The 18327-nt window shown below is 42.6% G+C and overlaps 1 protein-coding gene across 3 annotated transcripts in view; it reads right to left on the bottom strand.

The window, feature by feature from the left end:
* LOC102373859 (bifunctional protein GlmU-like) overlaps nucleotides 1-17556 on the bottom strand; it is a 69735-nt gene extending 52179 nt beyond the window's left edge. The window contains exons 1-2 of one of the 3 annotated variants that reach the window (XR_003093718.1): nucleotides 16753-16845; nucleotides 8198-8338 (exon numbers count right to left, since the gene is read on the bottom strand). Coding sequence is in view for 1 of the 3 variants with exons in the window: in XM_014519348.2 (XP_014374834.1) it covers nucleotides 16753-16755 (3 nt within the window). In the remaining 2 variants the exon portion in view is untranslated. Of the gene's footprint in view, nucleotides 1-8197; nucleotides 8339-16752; nucleotides 16846-17484 lie in introns of those variants that run through there. The other 2 variants (XR_003093716.1, XM_014519348.2) reach the window with 2 other exon arrangements.
* Between the last annotated feature and the right edge of the window lie 771 nt (nucleotides 17557-18327).

Genomic DNA, 18327 nt, shown 5'->3' with positions numbered 1-18327 from the left:
CCTTTGTCTCTCTTATCTATCTACCTCCATAGTGAAGCAAGTTTGCTCAAAATGACCAATGCCTTATCATACGTTGTGGTGCCAGTGGGAACGATTCAGTGCTCAAGTCTCCCAGATATTGATGTTATGATTGCACTTCTTCAGGTTGGCTTTCACGGTATCCTTGAATCTCTTCTTTTGCCCATCTCTAGAGCAGTGACTATTGGTTAGATGGGAGTATGGGACCTATTTCGGGAGCCGGTTTTCAGGCATCCTTATGACGTGACCTGTCCAATGGAGGTGCATATAATCATGGCTTTGAGGCTGCTGGTATTTGCTTGAGCCAGAATGCTGGCATTTGTTTTTCTGTCCTTCCAAATAATATAGAGGATTTTCCAAAGACATCACCGATGGTAACAGTCCAAGGTTTTCATGTTTTTCCAATATGTTGTCCAAGTTTCACACCCATACAATAGCACAGGGATGACAACAGCCTGGTAGACAAGAAGTTTGGTTTGGGTCTTGATGTCATCATCATTGAAGATACAACATCAGAGACCTCCAAAGGTAGCCCTGGCAGATTATACCTGTTGTTGAATATCATCATCTGTTTACTTTTTGGGAAAGATGGTTTGTTATAGTTGGAAAAGATTGATGGGACTATCATACCTCCTTCCTTAATGCCAGTTCTAGTAATGAAAGGGTTTGTTTCTGAGCCATTGCTTAAGACAGCTGCTGTCATGTCCATATGAAGAAGTCTGAGGCTGGTAACAAGTTTTGGCAGGCAGCCAGATAATGTCAGGGTCTTTCATATGCCTCTCTGTTGATTGAATCAGAAGCCTTAGGTAGGTCAGCAAATGCTATGGAAAGATCTTAAGTGTTGTTTGCAGCACTTCTCCTGTCACTGTCCAACAACAAAGATCATGTCTATTGTACCACTGTGTGGTCTGAATCCATACTGGAACTTGGGTAGAATCATCTTGGCAAGGAGAGTGAGTCTACTGGGGACAATGTGGGTGAAGTTTTTTCCAGCTATGGAATTCAATACCATAGTAATTGCTGCAGTCTGATCTATCTTCAGTCTTGAAAATACTAACAATCCTGGCATCTAAGTCACTTGGAATCTGTCCATGTTTCCAAATTTTCAGAATAATGGTGTGTAGTTGGCAAGGGAGCTTTTTTCCACCTTGCTTATAAATTTCAGCTGGTATTCCATCAGGACCACATGCTTTGTTGTTTTTCATCAGCTTAATGGCTTTCAAAGCCTCCTGATAAGTGGATGCATCTGCAAAGTAGTCCTTAATGGTATGTTGTGGAATGGCTTCTGTAGTATTGTCTTCAACATTAGAATTCAGTTCAGAAGCTTTTGAAAGTGCTTCTTCTACCACACACTGATGGTGGAGCTCAATTTAAAGAGTATTGTTTCATCCTTAGACCTCAAAGGGGTGACTCCTTCTGTCCTTGGCCTACAGATAGCTTTAGTTTCACTGAAGAAATTACACACATCATGGCTGTTGGCATGGCAGGGATCTCAATAGAGGCCTCTATGGACCATGATAATATAAATAAAGGATGCAGGATCAACTACTTTACTTTTGTATAACAGTAAAATTCAAAATCCCACTTGGCTTGGCTGGAAGTCAGATGCACCTCCCTGCAAATGATAAATACCTGGGTGCTTTGCAGATCCAGACAATTAGAAAAATCATTCAATTCAAACCTGTACTCAGCTACTAACCTTGGAGGAGCCTACAGCTGTCCCACTCTGCTTGGAATCATGGCTAATTAAATATTCACCGGGAGTGTGTGGAAGAGGGAATAACTCTAACCTAGCGGTTAGGGCACTCACCTGGGAGAGGGGAGACCTGGATTGTAGTCTACCTCAATGCATATGTTAGTGGAACAGCTTGGAGAATTTGAGGGAGCCTTGCCCCAAAATATCCAGGAGCTTGGCATTTTCAGCATTCTTCTGTGAAATGCGGGTTATAGCTCCCTTAGAAACCATCATCTCCTTCTGCTGGCTGTATTTTGTGAGAAAGGAGCCTAAACCTTGTCAGCCCTAACTATAGAAAATGGCTCCTGCCTGGATATCTCCAACTGCTGAGAGATGGTGAGAGGGGTAGGACTTAGGCCATACCCCTCTCCCAGCATTTACTAGTGGTCAGTTTAGCAGCTCCTCACCTACTGGACTGGTTTCACTGAATTCCTTATTCCAACATCTGCCCCTCCTCATGCAGTGTTCACAAAAGCTGAGACGTCCAAGGTGGGGCAATGGTTTCAACAGGACAAAAGTGTCCAGAAGCATGTGTGTGACGCTTCCATAGCATTTGTGGGACTTGAGCTGAGAAGCATATCCCACCCACCTGCTCCCACTCCATACCCTGAAATGAGGCAGTGAAATTGCCTCGGGGTGTTTCCCCACCGATGCTCCCAAGCATGTCAGTGACAGCAGGGGCTGCTGGGAGGGCAGCTTCACTGCCTCATTCCCAGTTTTGGTGCACAAAGCAGAACTAGGGAGGTTGGCAGCAGGGAAGAGGGTGGTTTCTCAGTGGCACTTGCAGGAACTCTGAAGAAGCAATGTAGAGATTTCCTTGGTCCTTTTGTGGATCTAGGCCCAAGGACCTTTTGCACTAGAGAAATCAAAAGCACTTTCAGTTCTGCTTCCATCGTGAAACTACTGAGAACTGTTGCTTTCACAGCCGCTGTAGGGGCCTATGACCATTCCAGACATCAACATTTTACACAAATATGATGCACTACAGATTTTTAATAATAGGCAATCAACACTTCTATATGCAAATTCTACTGAAGTGTTTTCTTTTGAAGCACTGTTATTTACTAAGCTATGCATGTTCCTTCTCACCGGTACAGTTCTATAAGGTTCAGTCCATTCGCAAGTTTTCCCACCAAAAAAATACGTTACATTTAGCTCCTGGTATGCTTGACACTCCTTGTGATTTCCTGTGAAAATGTTAATTTACTTGAAAAACATATTTTTATACTGCATGCCGGTTCCACAGCAGGAAATAATCACTGTGTTCCAGGCTCAGAGTAAGACTCACAGATGTAGAAAAAATTAACCAGGATAAGAGCAAGAAACTGTTAATGATCAAAAACGTGCTACTGCAGGTTCAACAACAAAGTCTGAAGGAGATAAGTCTGTATGTATACCAACACTATACAAAAAAAGTGATTATACAGCTATTCATGGGAACAGAGCTATTGATTGAAATAACAAAGAACACTATATAAACTGCAGTGTTTTTCTCTCCTTTTCTTCAGTCTGGGAAAATTGATTTTCTAATTTTTTCCCCTTGAACCTGCAGTAGGGTTTAATCTGAACCTAAAGCATCTTTTCTAAAAACTCCCATAAATTAAAAATATATCTTCTTTTTGCCCATTTTGTCTCCTGCTGTTACAGCAGAAAGCAAAAAGAAATTTGGTTAGCAAAAAGGTGGAAGAAAAGTGATAATTGCATTTTTCTTGTTGGACTACAGTATATGTTTCTTTAAATATTATTTTAAAACAATCTTTAGACTCCAAACATTAAAAAAACAGCAAAGCACACAGCATATGATAAGTCTTCTTCTCAAATCATGGTCATTTTTTAATTCAATGACAAGACGCATTTAAATATTGGAATTCAACATTAAAAAGGAGAAACATAAAAGATGTAAGGGTACAGTGGATAAAAGGCCTGCCACAAACGATGATGAATTATAAGCAAATACAAAATGAAAAACTACCAGAAAGCCATCTTTTCATCTTACAGGCATATTTTGCCTTACAGAATGGGAAGGGGGAAAGAGGAGACAGTTCTAGAATGGCCAAAGCTAAAAAACTTTTCTTCAGAGTGTTGATATATGTGTTGTAAAGCAACAGATTACAACCTGAATATCCAGGTCATTAACTTTACTTTGTAAGCCCAGTTCTACCCAAAAAAAGACATATTAGGCACATCTACATGAGATGCTACTGTGCAGTCATTACTGCACATTTATTTAGTACTTGTACTAGCAAGTACTAAATAAATGCACGGTAAATGGAGTTACTGCACAGTACAGCCAGCAAACGTCTTTTAAGTCATGCTACTGTGCAGTAGCCTAATAAGACTGTGCAGTAGTGTATTAGCACTGTCCATTCTGTGACGCACTACTAAGCAGTCTTATTAGTTACTGCGTAGTCAGTGTCTTGTGTAGATGTGCCCACTCAAAACTGTCTTCAAGATGTGATATATGCTTAGCCAGAAGTGTAGCATTTTTCACGTACCTGAGGGATGTCACTCTTACAGCTAGTCTACACCATGGCAGTGGTGAGCCCCAGGACTGAGGGGACCAAGCACATGGCTCCCACTCCCTGGCTCCCATAGCTGCCAACATGCTCCAGATCATGAAGTTTACCAGTGAGGCTGGTTTTGGCTCATTCCCAGGGGTTCTTCTCAGGCCTATTAGAGACCAGGGGCTCAAGAGCAGACAGAGATGAATGAGCATGATGGAGCAATCTAATACATGCTCTTCCAGGCTGAAAGTGCATCAGCAGGCGTGGGAGGGTCAGGTGTGCCCAGGTCCTTTAGAACCAGAACGTCATGCTACCAGGGTGGAAACAACCCTTTCGTGTCTACAGTCACTGAACATTAACCACATCAACTACAGTTTGTGCCTCCATATCACATAGTTAGAACCAGCCATGGTATTAAGCAGTTTCATCCTCAGCTTTGCACAAGACATCAGAACTCATTGTGACTAGATGTCTTTAAAACCAAGATTTAAAGAGAGAGTGAGCATTTATAACTATATCCAGAGTGATAATAGCAAATTAAAAAAGAGGTGGGCTAAACAGAATATAACATCTCATGCTCCTCACTCTACTGTGGTGCAGGAGACTTCCCTAAGAGACAGATTACACCATAACCCCCTACTGTGGAGGGGAGGGTTCCTCACATCTTCCTCTGAAGCATCTAGGGCTGCCTCTATAAGAGACAGGGCACTGGGTTAAATGGTGCTCAAGTCTGATGCAGGCATGCAATTCCTGAAAGTTACAGTAATGTAAGATTGATTTTGTACCATTATGGTCTAGCAATTATGTGAGAGGCAAAGATTTCTTCGGGTGATATCTTTTATCGGGCCAACTGTGTTGCGAGACCTTGATGAAGAATGCCCTGCATTCAAAAGCTCATTTAACTTTACCCCAAAGACGTAGTTGATCCGATAAAAGATATCACCCTAAGAATCCCTTGCCCCTCGCATAAAAGTTACAACGCAGACACGTCACTTCATGATATGGCCTCTTTAGGTGTTCAGTGGCCCAATCCATCTTGGCATGGTGATTCACACCTCTTTATGATCTTTGCACTCGATCCTGAAGGTTTCTCAGTAGTTTGCCCCCAGTCCACCAGAGTACATGTTTAAACTTGGAGCAAAAGCATACTCCTATGGATGACAAAGTACACATCATTTTGGCGGCTGAGAGAAAGAGAGAGTACTCAGCACTTTGAAGGATTGAACCCAATGACAGCAGTAAAAACAAAGTGTTTGGAATTCAGCTAGGTGGCATTTATTGCTACCGTGTTTCTCTCCCTTGCCCTCAGTCATTTTCCTTTTCTCTCAGAGGCGCTACTATGTGGGAGGTCCCATAAAGAAACAGAACAGGATGTCTATTGTTTCTTTTGTCTGACAGTGTTCCTTACCAGCACGGTTTTTGAGGGCCAGATCCTATAAGGGGCTGAGGACCTCCTGGGATGTGCTGAAACTCATAGCTGTGTGCCTGACCAAAGGCATTTGCACCTCAGACATCAAGACCTAATCCTGTGGCTGAAAGCAAGCTGGCATAAACACCATCACCGTCATATCTGCAGTTCATAGATTTGCCTTTCTTTGTGGATCCACTGCTGGGCATCAGTTGGCATTGTGACTGCACTTCAGTGCTATTCTGTTTACACCTGATGTAGCACACTTTGTTTTTCTTTCAATAAGACAACAGATGACTTCACATGCTAAGCAACCATTCTTTAAAAGAAACAAAAAACAAAAACTAACCCCCCATTCACAACTGTCAGGAGATCTATGAAGCCATAGATGAGATGCTACTGAAGCAATACCCTGCCCTGTGCACTCTGCAGACAATGTTGATGTCTTGAGCTCTTGTGAACCTCCTGCTCACTTGGCTATTAATTCTGTTAGCACTGAGAACACAGCTGTGCAGATTGCAGTCAGACTGCTACACCCCCACCAGAGGTGTTTGATTGTGAACTTTGTTATGAACATTGAAGAAAACAATTCAGTATCATCTCAGAGTCCCTTAGAGCCTAAGTATACTGCAGTGCTGGTGAGTTACAGCACTGAGGAGCTCGAGCATGTTCTCCCCAACCTGTATGTGTAAGGTTGTTCCCACTCATTCTGCTGTGCCTGTTCTAGAGATCCCAGTTTCCAATGGGCCTTAGAGAAGCCTCCTGGGACCAGAGGCATCCCTGGGCACTACAGTGCCCTGGGCAACGGTGGCTGTGCATGCAACGGTGTCAGTGGCTGGGCTGTGGACAAGGGTGGTAGCAACAGTTGGGCTGGCAGCATCGTAGCTGCTATTTTTACTTCCCCCTAATTCAACACCTGGAACTGGTGCCCCACTCACTCCCTCTTAGCTACACTACTGCCTGAGACAGTCCTAGTCTCCTCACTGTTGTACTCCTGGATTGGGAGCATTTCTGTGGACATAGGTGGGTGGTATATAATACAGTTTCTCAGTGCTGGGACTTGCTGCTGCTGCAGGTGTAGACAAGCCCTCAGGATATACAGACACTGCTCTGCCTAGTTTCTGGATCCAAAGGGAGCCAAGGTGCCAAGCAGCTCAGATGAGGACAGGCCTAAGGGTACATAGAATCTGAAACTGCAGGTGCTTAATAAATGTAGGCGTCTCCAGGGCCAGACGATCACTGTAGTGATAGAAGTTACAATTTAGACATGCTCCCTAATTTAGAAGAGTTGGTAATTGAGAGATTGTTCCTCAGTTAGGGAGTAGACATTTAGTTAAAAAGGGGCAAAGGGTCTGCAGAGGTTAGCTTACTGCTCCTCAATTAAAGTTGGTTGTTTAATTCTTGTCATTCATGTGTGCCTGTGTTTATTAAGCCTGATGACAACTACTGTCACTGAGAGGAGTTTCTTGGATCACAATCTTGGACTTGGGTTCCCAAAGTCCAACCAACTTTTTTTGGATCTGACTCTGGGTAGACTTTCTGGAAGAAATGCTTTATTTACATACAAGTTGTTGGCATTAACAGAGGAAAAATGGGGTCATAGCTTTTAGCTGTCATACAAAAAGTCAGGCTAATGGACAGTGTTGACCTTGAAGAGTATTAAGCAGAATTTTTCTAAAATGCTACAAATATGCAATTCCACTGTGAAGTAGTATTCAGAACACCAGCACCTCAATGAAAACAGTTTGCTATCAAACATCACCATGGTGTCATGTATTGTAACAAGGACAAAGCCTGAGGGCTGCCACGATGCCCCCTAGTGACTGCCTGGACCCTGCCTGGGTCCTACCCTTGCCTCCCAGGGTCCCACCCTGCTTCCTTGCCTGCTGTGCTTTGTTAAAAGTAATGAGGGGAAGCTGCTCTCGGAGTCTGGTGGCCGTAGGTACTCTCTCTCTCTCTGTCAGTATTTGCCCTCTCCAGCCCAACATGCCTTAAGAGCTAAACTTGTGGGCTCCTTCCATCCCTACAGCAATGCCCATGCTTCACAGGTGTTACTCTGTCCTCAGTCCCAACCTTTTGTAGAGGCCTCAGCCCTCTTGGCTTTAGCCCCTTTTACTCTGGCTGCATGCTTCCAGTCTTGGCCCACTAACTTGGACCCAGTTCCCAGCCTCCTCTGTATTTCTGATCTCTGGGCCCCTTGGCCCCATCTTGCACCTTGTTCTTGACTTAAAAAGTGTTTGGAATATAGTAAGACAGAAACCATGAAACTGGAATTGTGCGTTTGTCAACTTTATGGGGTGAAAAACAGAGATGTCTAAGGATGAAGAGCCCGTAAGTTGAAGAGTTTTCTGACTAAAATTTACTTTCTCTATAGTCCATAACATAGTTTATTCCAGTACATTCATGCACAAAACCAAGTGTGAAAGTCAGCAGGCCAAATACTGAGTCTCAGGTGGCAAATATGGAACCAAAAAATACAGAGGTACAGAAATGGCTCACAAGGCAATAAAGGAAAATATGAGAACCTTTATTCAGAGGGAGAGACCAGAAAAGATGGAAGTCTCACACTATAAGTTCACATTGTGAAACACGTCTTTATGGAATAAAATCAATGAAGAGGTCTGACTGCAAACATGTTTGGTGTTGAGCATCCCCAGCTTTCTTGATAGTCATCTGTAAGGAAAATTGTACCTCTCAGGATGTATTCCTATTACATGCTGTATTGCTAAATTGCTTAAGTATAAACATGTGCTTAAGTCAGCAGAGCACTTAAATGAGGCCTTCACTTTTAAACAGGGTTCTTAAGTCTAAATGATTTCAAATGGATACTAATTCACACATAAATGCATTGCTAACTCCAGGACCTGTTGAATGCAAATAACTAAATAAAACTAACACCACAATTTTCCATCTGCTTTCTAAGGGTTTTCTAGCCTGTATACAACCCAGGCTGCTCAACCAGGTTGGCAAACTAATTCACAGATTTGGATCACCCGCTGCTATCTTGCTTCTTTTGGAAGACAGAGATACAGTTAAACTCCTTCAGTCCAGGGATATTTAGATAGAACTTTTTTTCAATAGATTCTTACTTTGCTTCATATCCTTTTGAGGAGGACTGTATGCACCTGTCTTGTGTGAAATAGGCCAGTTTACTTTTTTGTGATCTTGAGCTGATGTGTTAATTTATTTAGGGTTTAAAAACAACAAGTGGCTCCTATCTGAACTCTCCATGCAACACTGATAAATTATAAACTTCATGTCATTTCTGTCAGATGCCTACAAAAGAAGACATTTGGACCATACTTCTAAATAACGTGTGACTAGAGAAATCTTCCTATAATACTCTAGCCTAGCTCCAAGGTCCTACTGTAGTCTGATAACTACAGGACTCAACCACAGATCAGAGAACTTGATTTTTCTCCCCATCTTTGCTACTAACCCTGTAAACATTCCTAGGTAAGTCTGTTTCTCTGCTTCACCCTGGGTCCATAGAGTTTTTACACTCTTTGCGACAGGCTATCTATGTGTTCATACAGGGCTTGGAACAGTGGGCCCAGGCTGCCATTCAGGCCTCTGGGTTCCAGTACAATTCCAGTAAATATGATCTGTTCTCCAAGAGGCACTCATATATTAAAGACTCACATAATTTTAACACAGATACAACTAAAATGGCTAAATTTCAACATGATGCAATGAAAACATACACTGTAAAAACAGATTAAAATTGTGTTGGAAGTAGTTTTAAAAGAAAAAAAATTTTGATCTTTAGCTTCAGAGCAGGCATGTGAAAATAGCCAACATACTAACACCTGTCCTGCGAGTTGCCCTTTTTTGCTTGCTACAGATTCTGAGTTCTGTACATGACTAGTACTGTACCAGTTATTCTTGTTGTTCCAGAACAAGTAGCCCATTTCTTCACCCTCATAAGCTGCCTGTTTCCTGAAGCCACCATAAATAAGCTGAGTTTCCAGCTGCTAGATTCCCAGCTGAAGTGAAGTTACACTTTACACTTAGACCATACTAAATCTGTGGATTATTAAGGAGTGCTAAAGTTAGGGTGTGCTAGGAGTATTCACATAGTAAGGGTTACTACTGTTTTTTGCTTGCACAACTCTTGACTTACACTGAAGGGCTGGTGAGGACACAGGTGGCTAGAAACCAGGACGCCTGGACTCCATCTCTGCTGGGGGAAGAGGGGCTGGGAATGATGTATCATGGGATGCTGAAGGACTTCAAATTGCTCTCTTGGGAAGTTACCTTAATATGAGGTAGGTAGCATGCCTCAGAGTTAACCCTTGCCTAAAGAGGCATAACTTTGAGACACTCAGAAGGCACTTAACACAAATTAATGAGCTTTAACATGTGGATGCTTATGTTTTAAGTGCTCTTAGTATGGTCTAAATGTCATGTATCTTCACCCAATACAGTGTCCCTGCCTGTAGCAATACATGCCACTTCAAGATTCTTTCCTACCTTTTTACTTTCTGCAAGGTGAACCCAGCTGGCTCTTTTGGAAATCTAAAAATGAAGTTTCTACTTGTGAAAAATTCCTTTTTTTAGAACCACTAATTGTTCTAATTTCTTCACTAAGGGCATGATCCAAAGCCCCACCAAAGGTAATGGGAAGACCACATAGTGATTAATCAGACCTTGGGCAGTACAATCTCATGTAGCTTGATATCAGGTTTATCTACATTGTTCTCCATTGATGGCAGAGCACTAAGTTGAGGTCCTCAGGTTTAGTTATTTTCTGCTAGGCACTTTGGTACCGTTTAAAAACATTTAATGTCCCTCTGCTGTTTTTTTAATGGGGTGATAAACACTGAAGAAGGAGTGATAAACACTGTTATCAATTCCCACCTCCCTCCCCCTGCTGTACTGTTCAGAAGGGCAGGGAACACTTCCCAAATCAAAGCATCCTGCTGGGGCCTGGCCATGCCACCCCTCAGCTCAGCCCTGTGGAAGGGAAGGGAAGGCTGCTCTAGCACCCCCTGGCTTCTAGCCTGAGCCACTGCAGATATGTGGCTTCATGTTTAGGATGTCTGAACAGTTACAAAGAGATTTAGCTTAGCCAGGTTTTAAACTAACCTGCAAAGATTGAATCAATTCAGACTCTGGCTTTTTGGATGTCTGTCCCTATTCCAAGAGACTTTAGGAAGGGTACTATGATACCCAAAAGCTTGTCTTCATCTATCCCAAACAGGCAGTTGGTCCAATAAAAGATAATATCCACAAGAATATGCTTCTTTTTGTAGGATTTTTATCATAACACTATAATTGCACATTTAAAACTTCCTAATTACACAACAGATAAGAAGTATTTGTCGGGAGTTAACAGGAAAAAAACATCAGTCCTGCCTGTATGAATTAGTTAATGTCTGCATGCTGTTTCGAATATATAGATCAGCTCGACAGGGGGTATAAATCACCATAGTCCTATTATAGGCAGTGGGGCTGATTTGTACATGCTGAGGATCTGGTCCATAAGGTACCATATAAATACTAGGCAATGTTATTCATGGTGGGGCTGAGGATGTCACAAAGAAAGGAGTGCCCTTCCTCCAAACCTCCTCGCTTCACACAGAGACTGCACAGTTTATACAGTAATCTGGCCCCTACCCAATTTTGCCTCTTTAATAGAAATACAATATGCATTCTCCCTTTATGCTATTTACTCAAGACTACAGATGTTGACATAACAAAGAGCTAAAGAGAGAAAAAACAAAAAGAAAATAGTACTGCAGCTCAGACACTAAAGGCTCTATTCTTCTGCAAAGAGCTACTGACTTCCACACCCAGCCCAGCAATTCATTTCAAAATCATCTGGGCTGTTGAAGCCTGGTTTCCTCCCTTACAGCTGAATGGGCCTATGGAGTGAGGCACGGAATATAAGCAAGCATCATCTTTGCTATTTGTCTCTCTGCTGCACTGGACTATTATATGTCCACAGCAAAAATATACCCAGTTGTTTGAAATCAAGTACTCAGATGTCTTAGCTAACACAGAAAGCCTTTGCCTCTTGTGTACCTGTTGCTATTGGGTATCACTGCCGATGAAGAGGGGGCTTTGTTTATCAACATTATTAATACAGCTGAAGGAAAAAGGTAGGATTTCCCCCCCCAACAATTTTAATGTGATTCTTTTGCCAAAATCTTAAATGATAAAAAACAATTCAGCTATTCAGGAAGTTGACTGAAAAACAACAATAGAAAAATTCATCCATATATACATAATGTAGACAACTGTAAAACATAGAATTAACTGGTTTGAGAAAAATGGAAGGATTTTGTGTGTGTGTGTGTGTCGAAAAATGGCATGCCTGCAATGCCTGTGTTTGTCATGGAGGCCTTTGGGAGGCAGTATTCCCTTTTTTCCCCCTCTTGTTCTTGTTTCACTAAAACTCATTATTGGCAGGAACCAAGTCTTTCAGGAAATTCTTGGCATACCTACTTCTCTAATTTGGTGAATGTATTCTCAGGTATCTGTGGTGACTTGCTGGTTGAGTGGAAGATCCATTCCAAAGTCCAACCCACCACATAACTTGGCAGTACGGAGAAGTGGTGGCAGTGGCTGGGTCCTAGTATTGGTCCAACCAAGACCCAAGCTGGACCATTCCTGCCTGCCACTGCAAAATGTTGCTGCTCTACTAAAACTGATGGCACATTAGGCAGTGGTACATTGCTCTCTCTGGTCCCAGATTCAGGGAGTGCCTTTTAAGAATACATTTGAGTGCTTTACTGATAGGCATGGAGTTTTACATGCACCTCCTGCATTCCTGAATATTGCCCTCTATGGTTCGTGGCCAAAACTTGCCTGTAGCACAAAAGACCATGCTACCCGTTTCCTTCACTGCTACCATAAGGTGACTCAAACTCAACCCCTTAGCAAGTATTAGAATTCATGGGGAAATGTTTGGAAAAAGAAAAAAAAAAAAAAAAAAAAATCAACAGATGCAAGCAAGGAAGACTCCTAATGACCTTTGTATGATATACATGGGAGTATTAGTTTCTCTTGCAGATCCACAATCCTTTTACCCTTCAGGTTTGAAAGACTGGGATCATGTCATACAGCACCTGCAACAGCAAAGAACTGGAATCTGGAACCCAAGCCCCTTCAGCCCTATGTGCTTTTTAATAACTTTTTAAAACAGTCACTAAAACAGAGAGAAACTCCACACTCCAGAAAGTCCCTGTGTATACATTAATAGTGAAGCAATTATAGCAAGATACTCACTCCAGCTCTAGTTTTTTGATGCCAGGTAAAAGGTCTGGAGCAACATCAAGGTACCCTATAAACTCCACATCCAATCATGGGAAGATTCCAGTGGAGCAGACATAGCAGAAGCCAAAAATAATGCTGCTGTCCAAGGACCCTTTCCCAAATCTAGGCAAAGGCAGCATTGCCAGAACCAGGGTTGGGAGAAGCAGGGCTGTATTTGGGGCAGGGCTGCAGTCCTAGGGCATGCCATCATTTAGGCCCCATAGCTATCTAAATTATGCAGATGGGAGCCAAAGAGTATGGGACTGGGACAGGTCCTTCTGTCCAAATATGATTAAGCCTGGCAAAGAATCTCACCCCTGGGTGTAGCAAGCATGACTCTCTGGCTGCCCAGGGTGGTGGTGAATTTGGCCACATGGCATGGGATAAGCTTTTGAAATAAATATACATTTTTCAGAGAATGCTAAACATATTTACTTCTGATCCAAGGCCTGTTTTCTAGAAAGCATCTGTTCTACAAAAATCAAGAGTGAAGGTTTTGGTAATGAAAGCTCTAACAGATCCTATGTGTACTATAATGCATGCAGTCTGCAAAGCCAGTCTCATACACTGAAGGGACAGCGGAGATGGGAGGGATATTCTACCAGCAGCAGCTTGCACTGGTCTGAAGGGAGAGAGTAACAGCTTTCTTGCAGGAGAGGAAGAAACATGATGGGATCCATTTAGCAACAGAGGCATCAAAATCAACATTTTTAATAGTGACATGGGATTTTAGCTGCAATTTTCTGGTGCCCAAAAAGAGCTATCTGAAAAAGGTTTTCAGGTGACTGGTGCTGAACATGTCCTGACTTGGCCCATTTAGGGAACCTAGGTGTCATTGGCTCTTTCTGAAAATCTTAGCCTGCTGAATTGATAAAAGCACCCTGCACATTAGCAAGCCTCATCTTTCACAATATGCAATTCCAGAGACGGATTGTTTTGCCTTTAGTGCAATCTGTCAGCACAGCACTGAGTGATTTAAGTCATGTTCCTGCAGTTCTGTGTAAAAGGCTGCTTATTCAGCCCAGAAACCTACTGACCTCCGTGAGACTTTTCACAGGCACAGGGGTCTCTTGATACATTCAACTGAAGAACTGGGGCCTCGTATCATAAACCAGCAACCCCCAAAATAGCATACCCAATTGAAATAGAATTTGTTCCTTATTTTGTAAATGGTTCTCCCTTCCCCTCACCTCAAGGGACTAAAGTTTAGATCTGTAACACAACTGGTGGGAAAAAAAAGATATTGTTTGGAACCCTTCCCAGAAACTCAGCCAAGCAGAGCAGTTATTTAGTTCAGAGGCTTTGTCTCCCCTAACAGGAGACACCTGGTGGTCACAATGCAGAAAGACATCTGACTTTCTCCAACCCCATGTCAGGAGGCAAGTAGACCAGGAATTTAAAGAATTGGGGTGGTAAGCCATGATGTATATTTCGGCAGCAATGGCATGAGAATGGAGCATAGGAACACTCCTATTTACTATATAAATAATTATTTTCCCAATTATTTGTGTGGGTCACTAGTTCCTGGTTGAGAAATATGACAGAACTTGTATAAAATCTGTTGGGACCCAACTCTGCAAAGACTCATGCACATGCTTTACTTTAAGTCCAAGAGTGATAAAATGCACATGGGTAACTGTTTGAAGACCTGGCCTTACCTTGTGAATCTCATAGAGCCATACAGTGAGTGGTGAGAAGAGGGCAGCCACGCAGGGTACAAGAACACTAGCACTACAAATAGACAACAGCCCAAGCCAGCAGCTGCATAGCCCAGTCTGGGGCACTGCTGCACACAGGCCAGTTAGTTCTGCTGCAAAGAAGAGCTCATTCACCTGTCCACAGCACCACACTAACATGGGTAAGCTGCTTTGAGAGCTAGTGCTCCCTGCCCAGGGGCATGCCCTGAGGCCAAAAAAAATAAATCTGACAATATGGCTCTGTTCATTTACTCACACAGCTGTCTCATTTTGACTGGAGCTGATGCTTGCCATAATTTAGATAATTTGGGAGCCGCAATGATTTGGGCAGAAAAGAAACAGCAGAGTGCCCAATATTTGTCTGGAATGGTTTAGACCTGGAAGGTCCTCCCCTTGGGTAAGGGGATTAGGTGACCTCTTAAGGCCCCCTCCAGCCCTATTTCTCTATGATCATACATGGTCATTGCAAGATAATGAAGGCCTTCACTGATCTTACAACACAATCCCTATGGATGAACCCCTTACAATCATGCGCTTCCTGATGGGACTGGGGTTCTTTTATAGAGTAGAGTTTCTTGGTGCAGCACAAGACAGGTCTGAGATTACTTGCCTTTGAAAACAGACACATGAGCAGTGAAGGAGCCATATATTAACACCTCTAAGCACACGATACTAATATAGCTTTGATGAGAAACAGAATACTATAACATGGTATTTTGCCTATGCAAATTAATGAGACAATGTATGTTGAATCATTGTGTAATTCCCTCCATAGCACAGTAAATTCTGCTTCATTCTAAGCAGCTGTAGCTTTGGGAGCTACTGAGACACTGAATATATGGCAGCTGCATTGACTAAAGATTGGCACTCATGTCAGACCAGTTTGTACCCAGTCAAGTTAATAAACATTAAGAGCTGTATTACCAAATGCTACTCCTTGAAAGGAGAATTGGGCTTTGAGGGACAAATCTTGGAAATGTTGTTCAGGACTTCATCAGAACCAAGGTTTGGCTCTAAACCCAGACATAAACATCTTTGGACTGTGCTCGTTACAGTATCTAGATCTGACATTGTGACATCCAACACTGCTTTCTGACATCAGAATACAACACTTAAGTTCCCACTTCCTAGCAAATGGGATAGCATCTCAACATTGTCCAGTAGGTCACATTTTCGTGATGTGGTACCTGTCACTGATGCCCAAATAATATCTAACAGTGCTGGAAAGGGAGTATTTTGCCTTATCTCTATGCAGAGAGCTAATTTGTTAAAAGACTGGGAAGCTGATTTCATTCTTTCATCCAGGTAGGCACAAAAGAAATAGGAACTGGAAGAGGCCTTCTAAGTCACCAGCTCCAGACCCTGCCACAGCAGGCAGCCCTGTCATATAGGTCCAGTATACATTTATCAAGCTCAGACTTGAGACCAGTTACATTTCTCATCCCTCACCCACTCCTATAAAAGGAAACTTGTTCCAGAACCTTGCTCATCTACTGATCAAATGATACAGGGGGTACTTCATCATTTAAAAGCCTAAGCATTGGGTTAAAAACTAGGCTGTCGGAAAGCAGGTGCCCAGCCTAACAAGCTCAGCTACAAAGAGAGAAAAGTACTTGCTACTCAGCTTAGGGCTCAGTACTGGCCAATCTCTCAGACCAGCCACAAAATCCTCAGAACTCTCACTAGCATAGCAACTTTAAAGGCCATAAATCCTACACATTACCACCATGAAAGAAATGTGTAATAGAACAGAACAGAAAGAAAAGGATGGGTGCATTACTAGTGCTAGCTTTTGCAACAGGATCTGTATAGGCAAACCCCTGTCCCAAGTCCCCACAGGGCCCTTTAAGGACTGAGGCATGCCACAGCAAAGGTGGCTAGGGAGCCCCAGTCTTGTCCAGAGACACTCACAAAAAGGGAGAAATATTGAGCCAAACACTCGTGTACTCTCTGGCCCCGTTACACTGTTTTGACCAGGACAAGAAAAAAAAAAAAAAAGAGTGTACAATGCATTTACATGAGCAGTATGAAATGCAAATGAGAGCTAGCTTCCTCATTATCCTAGCTAATAAAATTCCTACTGGAGGCAATAAAGGTGGCTTCAGAGCAGGCGAGGCAGTTTAAACTCACCATGGTGAACTTTCTTGAGCCCCCCACCAATGCTGTTCTGTTCTCTGCACTCCCACCTGGAGCTGGAACTTTGTGTTGGGCTTCCGGGCTTAAATCTCTCTGTGCAAAAGTCACAGGCAAAGCATGTGCTTTGCCCCTGGCAAGAGGCCAGTAAAGGGAGAGAGACTGAAGCAACTGCACAGTGGCAACAGTAGGAAATAGCTAACACAGAGATCTACCTGAATCCCACTGCCTTTTGTACATGAGCCCCCAAAGTGTACTAGCAAAATAGTGAACAAGACTAACCACTCATTATACCTCTAATAGACCCAGATGCCAACGTATCCCAGTACCACTATGTACTAGGATACAAATCAGCCCCCTGCATTCTCCTGGATCCACACAGTTTTTAATCTCCAGTCCTCAAATCCTAACTCCCAAATAATGAACAACTACAAATGCTGCTTTCATACCAATCCACATCTCAGCATGACGGCACCTCAAAATCCTGAATCTGGTTCTCAGATTCTGCTGAATCCAGCCATTTTTTTTGGCTTTCACTCCACAAGCTGCAATGATTTTTTTTAAAGAATAAACCTACTGTTCTGTTTCAGGGGCAAAAATAATATGGGAGACAATACACGTCACTATCATTAGCACCCAATCCTGGCACCTAAATCCAGCTATATAGACGCAGTGTTTCATCCCAATCACTTTTATTTATGCCACTACTTAAATAAAAAATGTGTTTACCAGCTCCTGTTGCTCCTTAAAACCTCAGATTTTGGAGCAGCCCAGGCACAAAGGCTACAAAATGTCAGATCCTGTATCTGTTAAATTATGGCACAAGCCCAGTCATCAACACAGAGAACAGGTGTTGTGTTTACTTGCAGACACAAACTGCCAACACCTGTACAAGCTGGTATAGGAGAGCTATAACCACTCTTCATCCAGTAATTGGAAACCACTGGATCTGTAAAATGTTGGGCTCTGTACTCCAGCAGTCCAGATTCAGGGTTTTAATTCAGGCCCTTCTTTAAGAGGGGAAACACAAATACACCCATCCCACCAAAAAAAAAATAGCACTGGCATTGAGCATGTTTTAGCAATGGACACATTGCCCTGAATATCCCTAAGACAAACTGAGTGCATGGCTTGAGGAGTTCACTCAGAGGAGTCTTGTGTTATCACATATTGCTTCATGGAAACTGGGAAATGTTTTATTTGGAAATAGCTCTGTTGACTTCGTGGATTAGACAGAGAAGTTATCTAAAAGTGGGATTGCACTGTTCTGACTTTCCTGGGCAAAACCAGTACAGTCCACTTCACAGTACTGTGGCCAGTTTCCTCATCGATAAAAATTATTCTGTTCCTGATCATGGTCGCCCTATGTCTTGGATCTCATATTGATAATCCACGTTATTTCTCTCTTCTTTTATTACCAGTAATGTTTCATGAAAACAGTAACCTAAGATTCACTCAACAAAAAGAGTAATTAGCCATTAAGGTTGATCTAATCATGTTTATTCCCTAACTCAGGGTGCCAGTTTTTTTTGTGAGGTCACAGTCATCTCCACAGCAACCAAACGTATTACC

This window comes from Alligator sinensis, unplaced genomic scaffold (assembly GCF_000455745.1).
Source record: "Alligator sinensis unplaced genomic scaffold, ASM45574v1 scaffold140_1, whole genome shotgun sequence".
Taxonomy (NCBI): Eukaryota; Metazoa; Chordata; order Crocodylia; family Alligatoridae; genus Alligator; species Alligator sinensis.
Note: the sequence above shows the minus strand (reverse complement) of the source record. Positions and strands in the feature narration are given on the sequence as shown.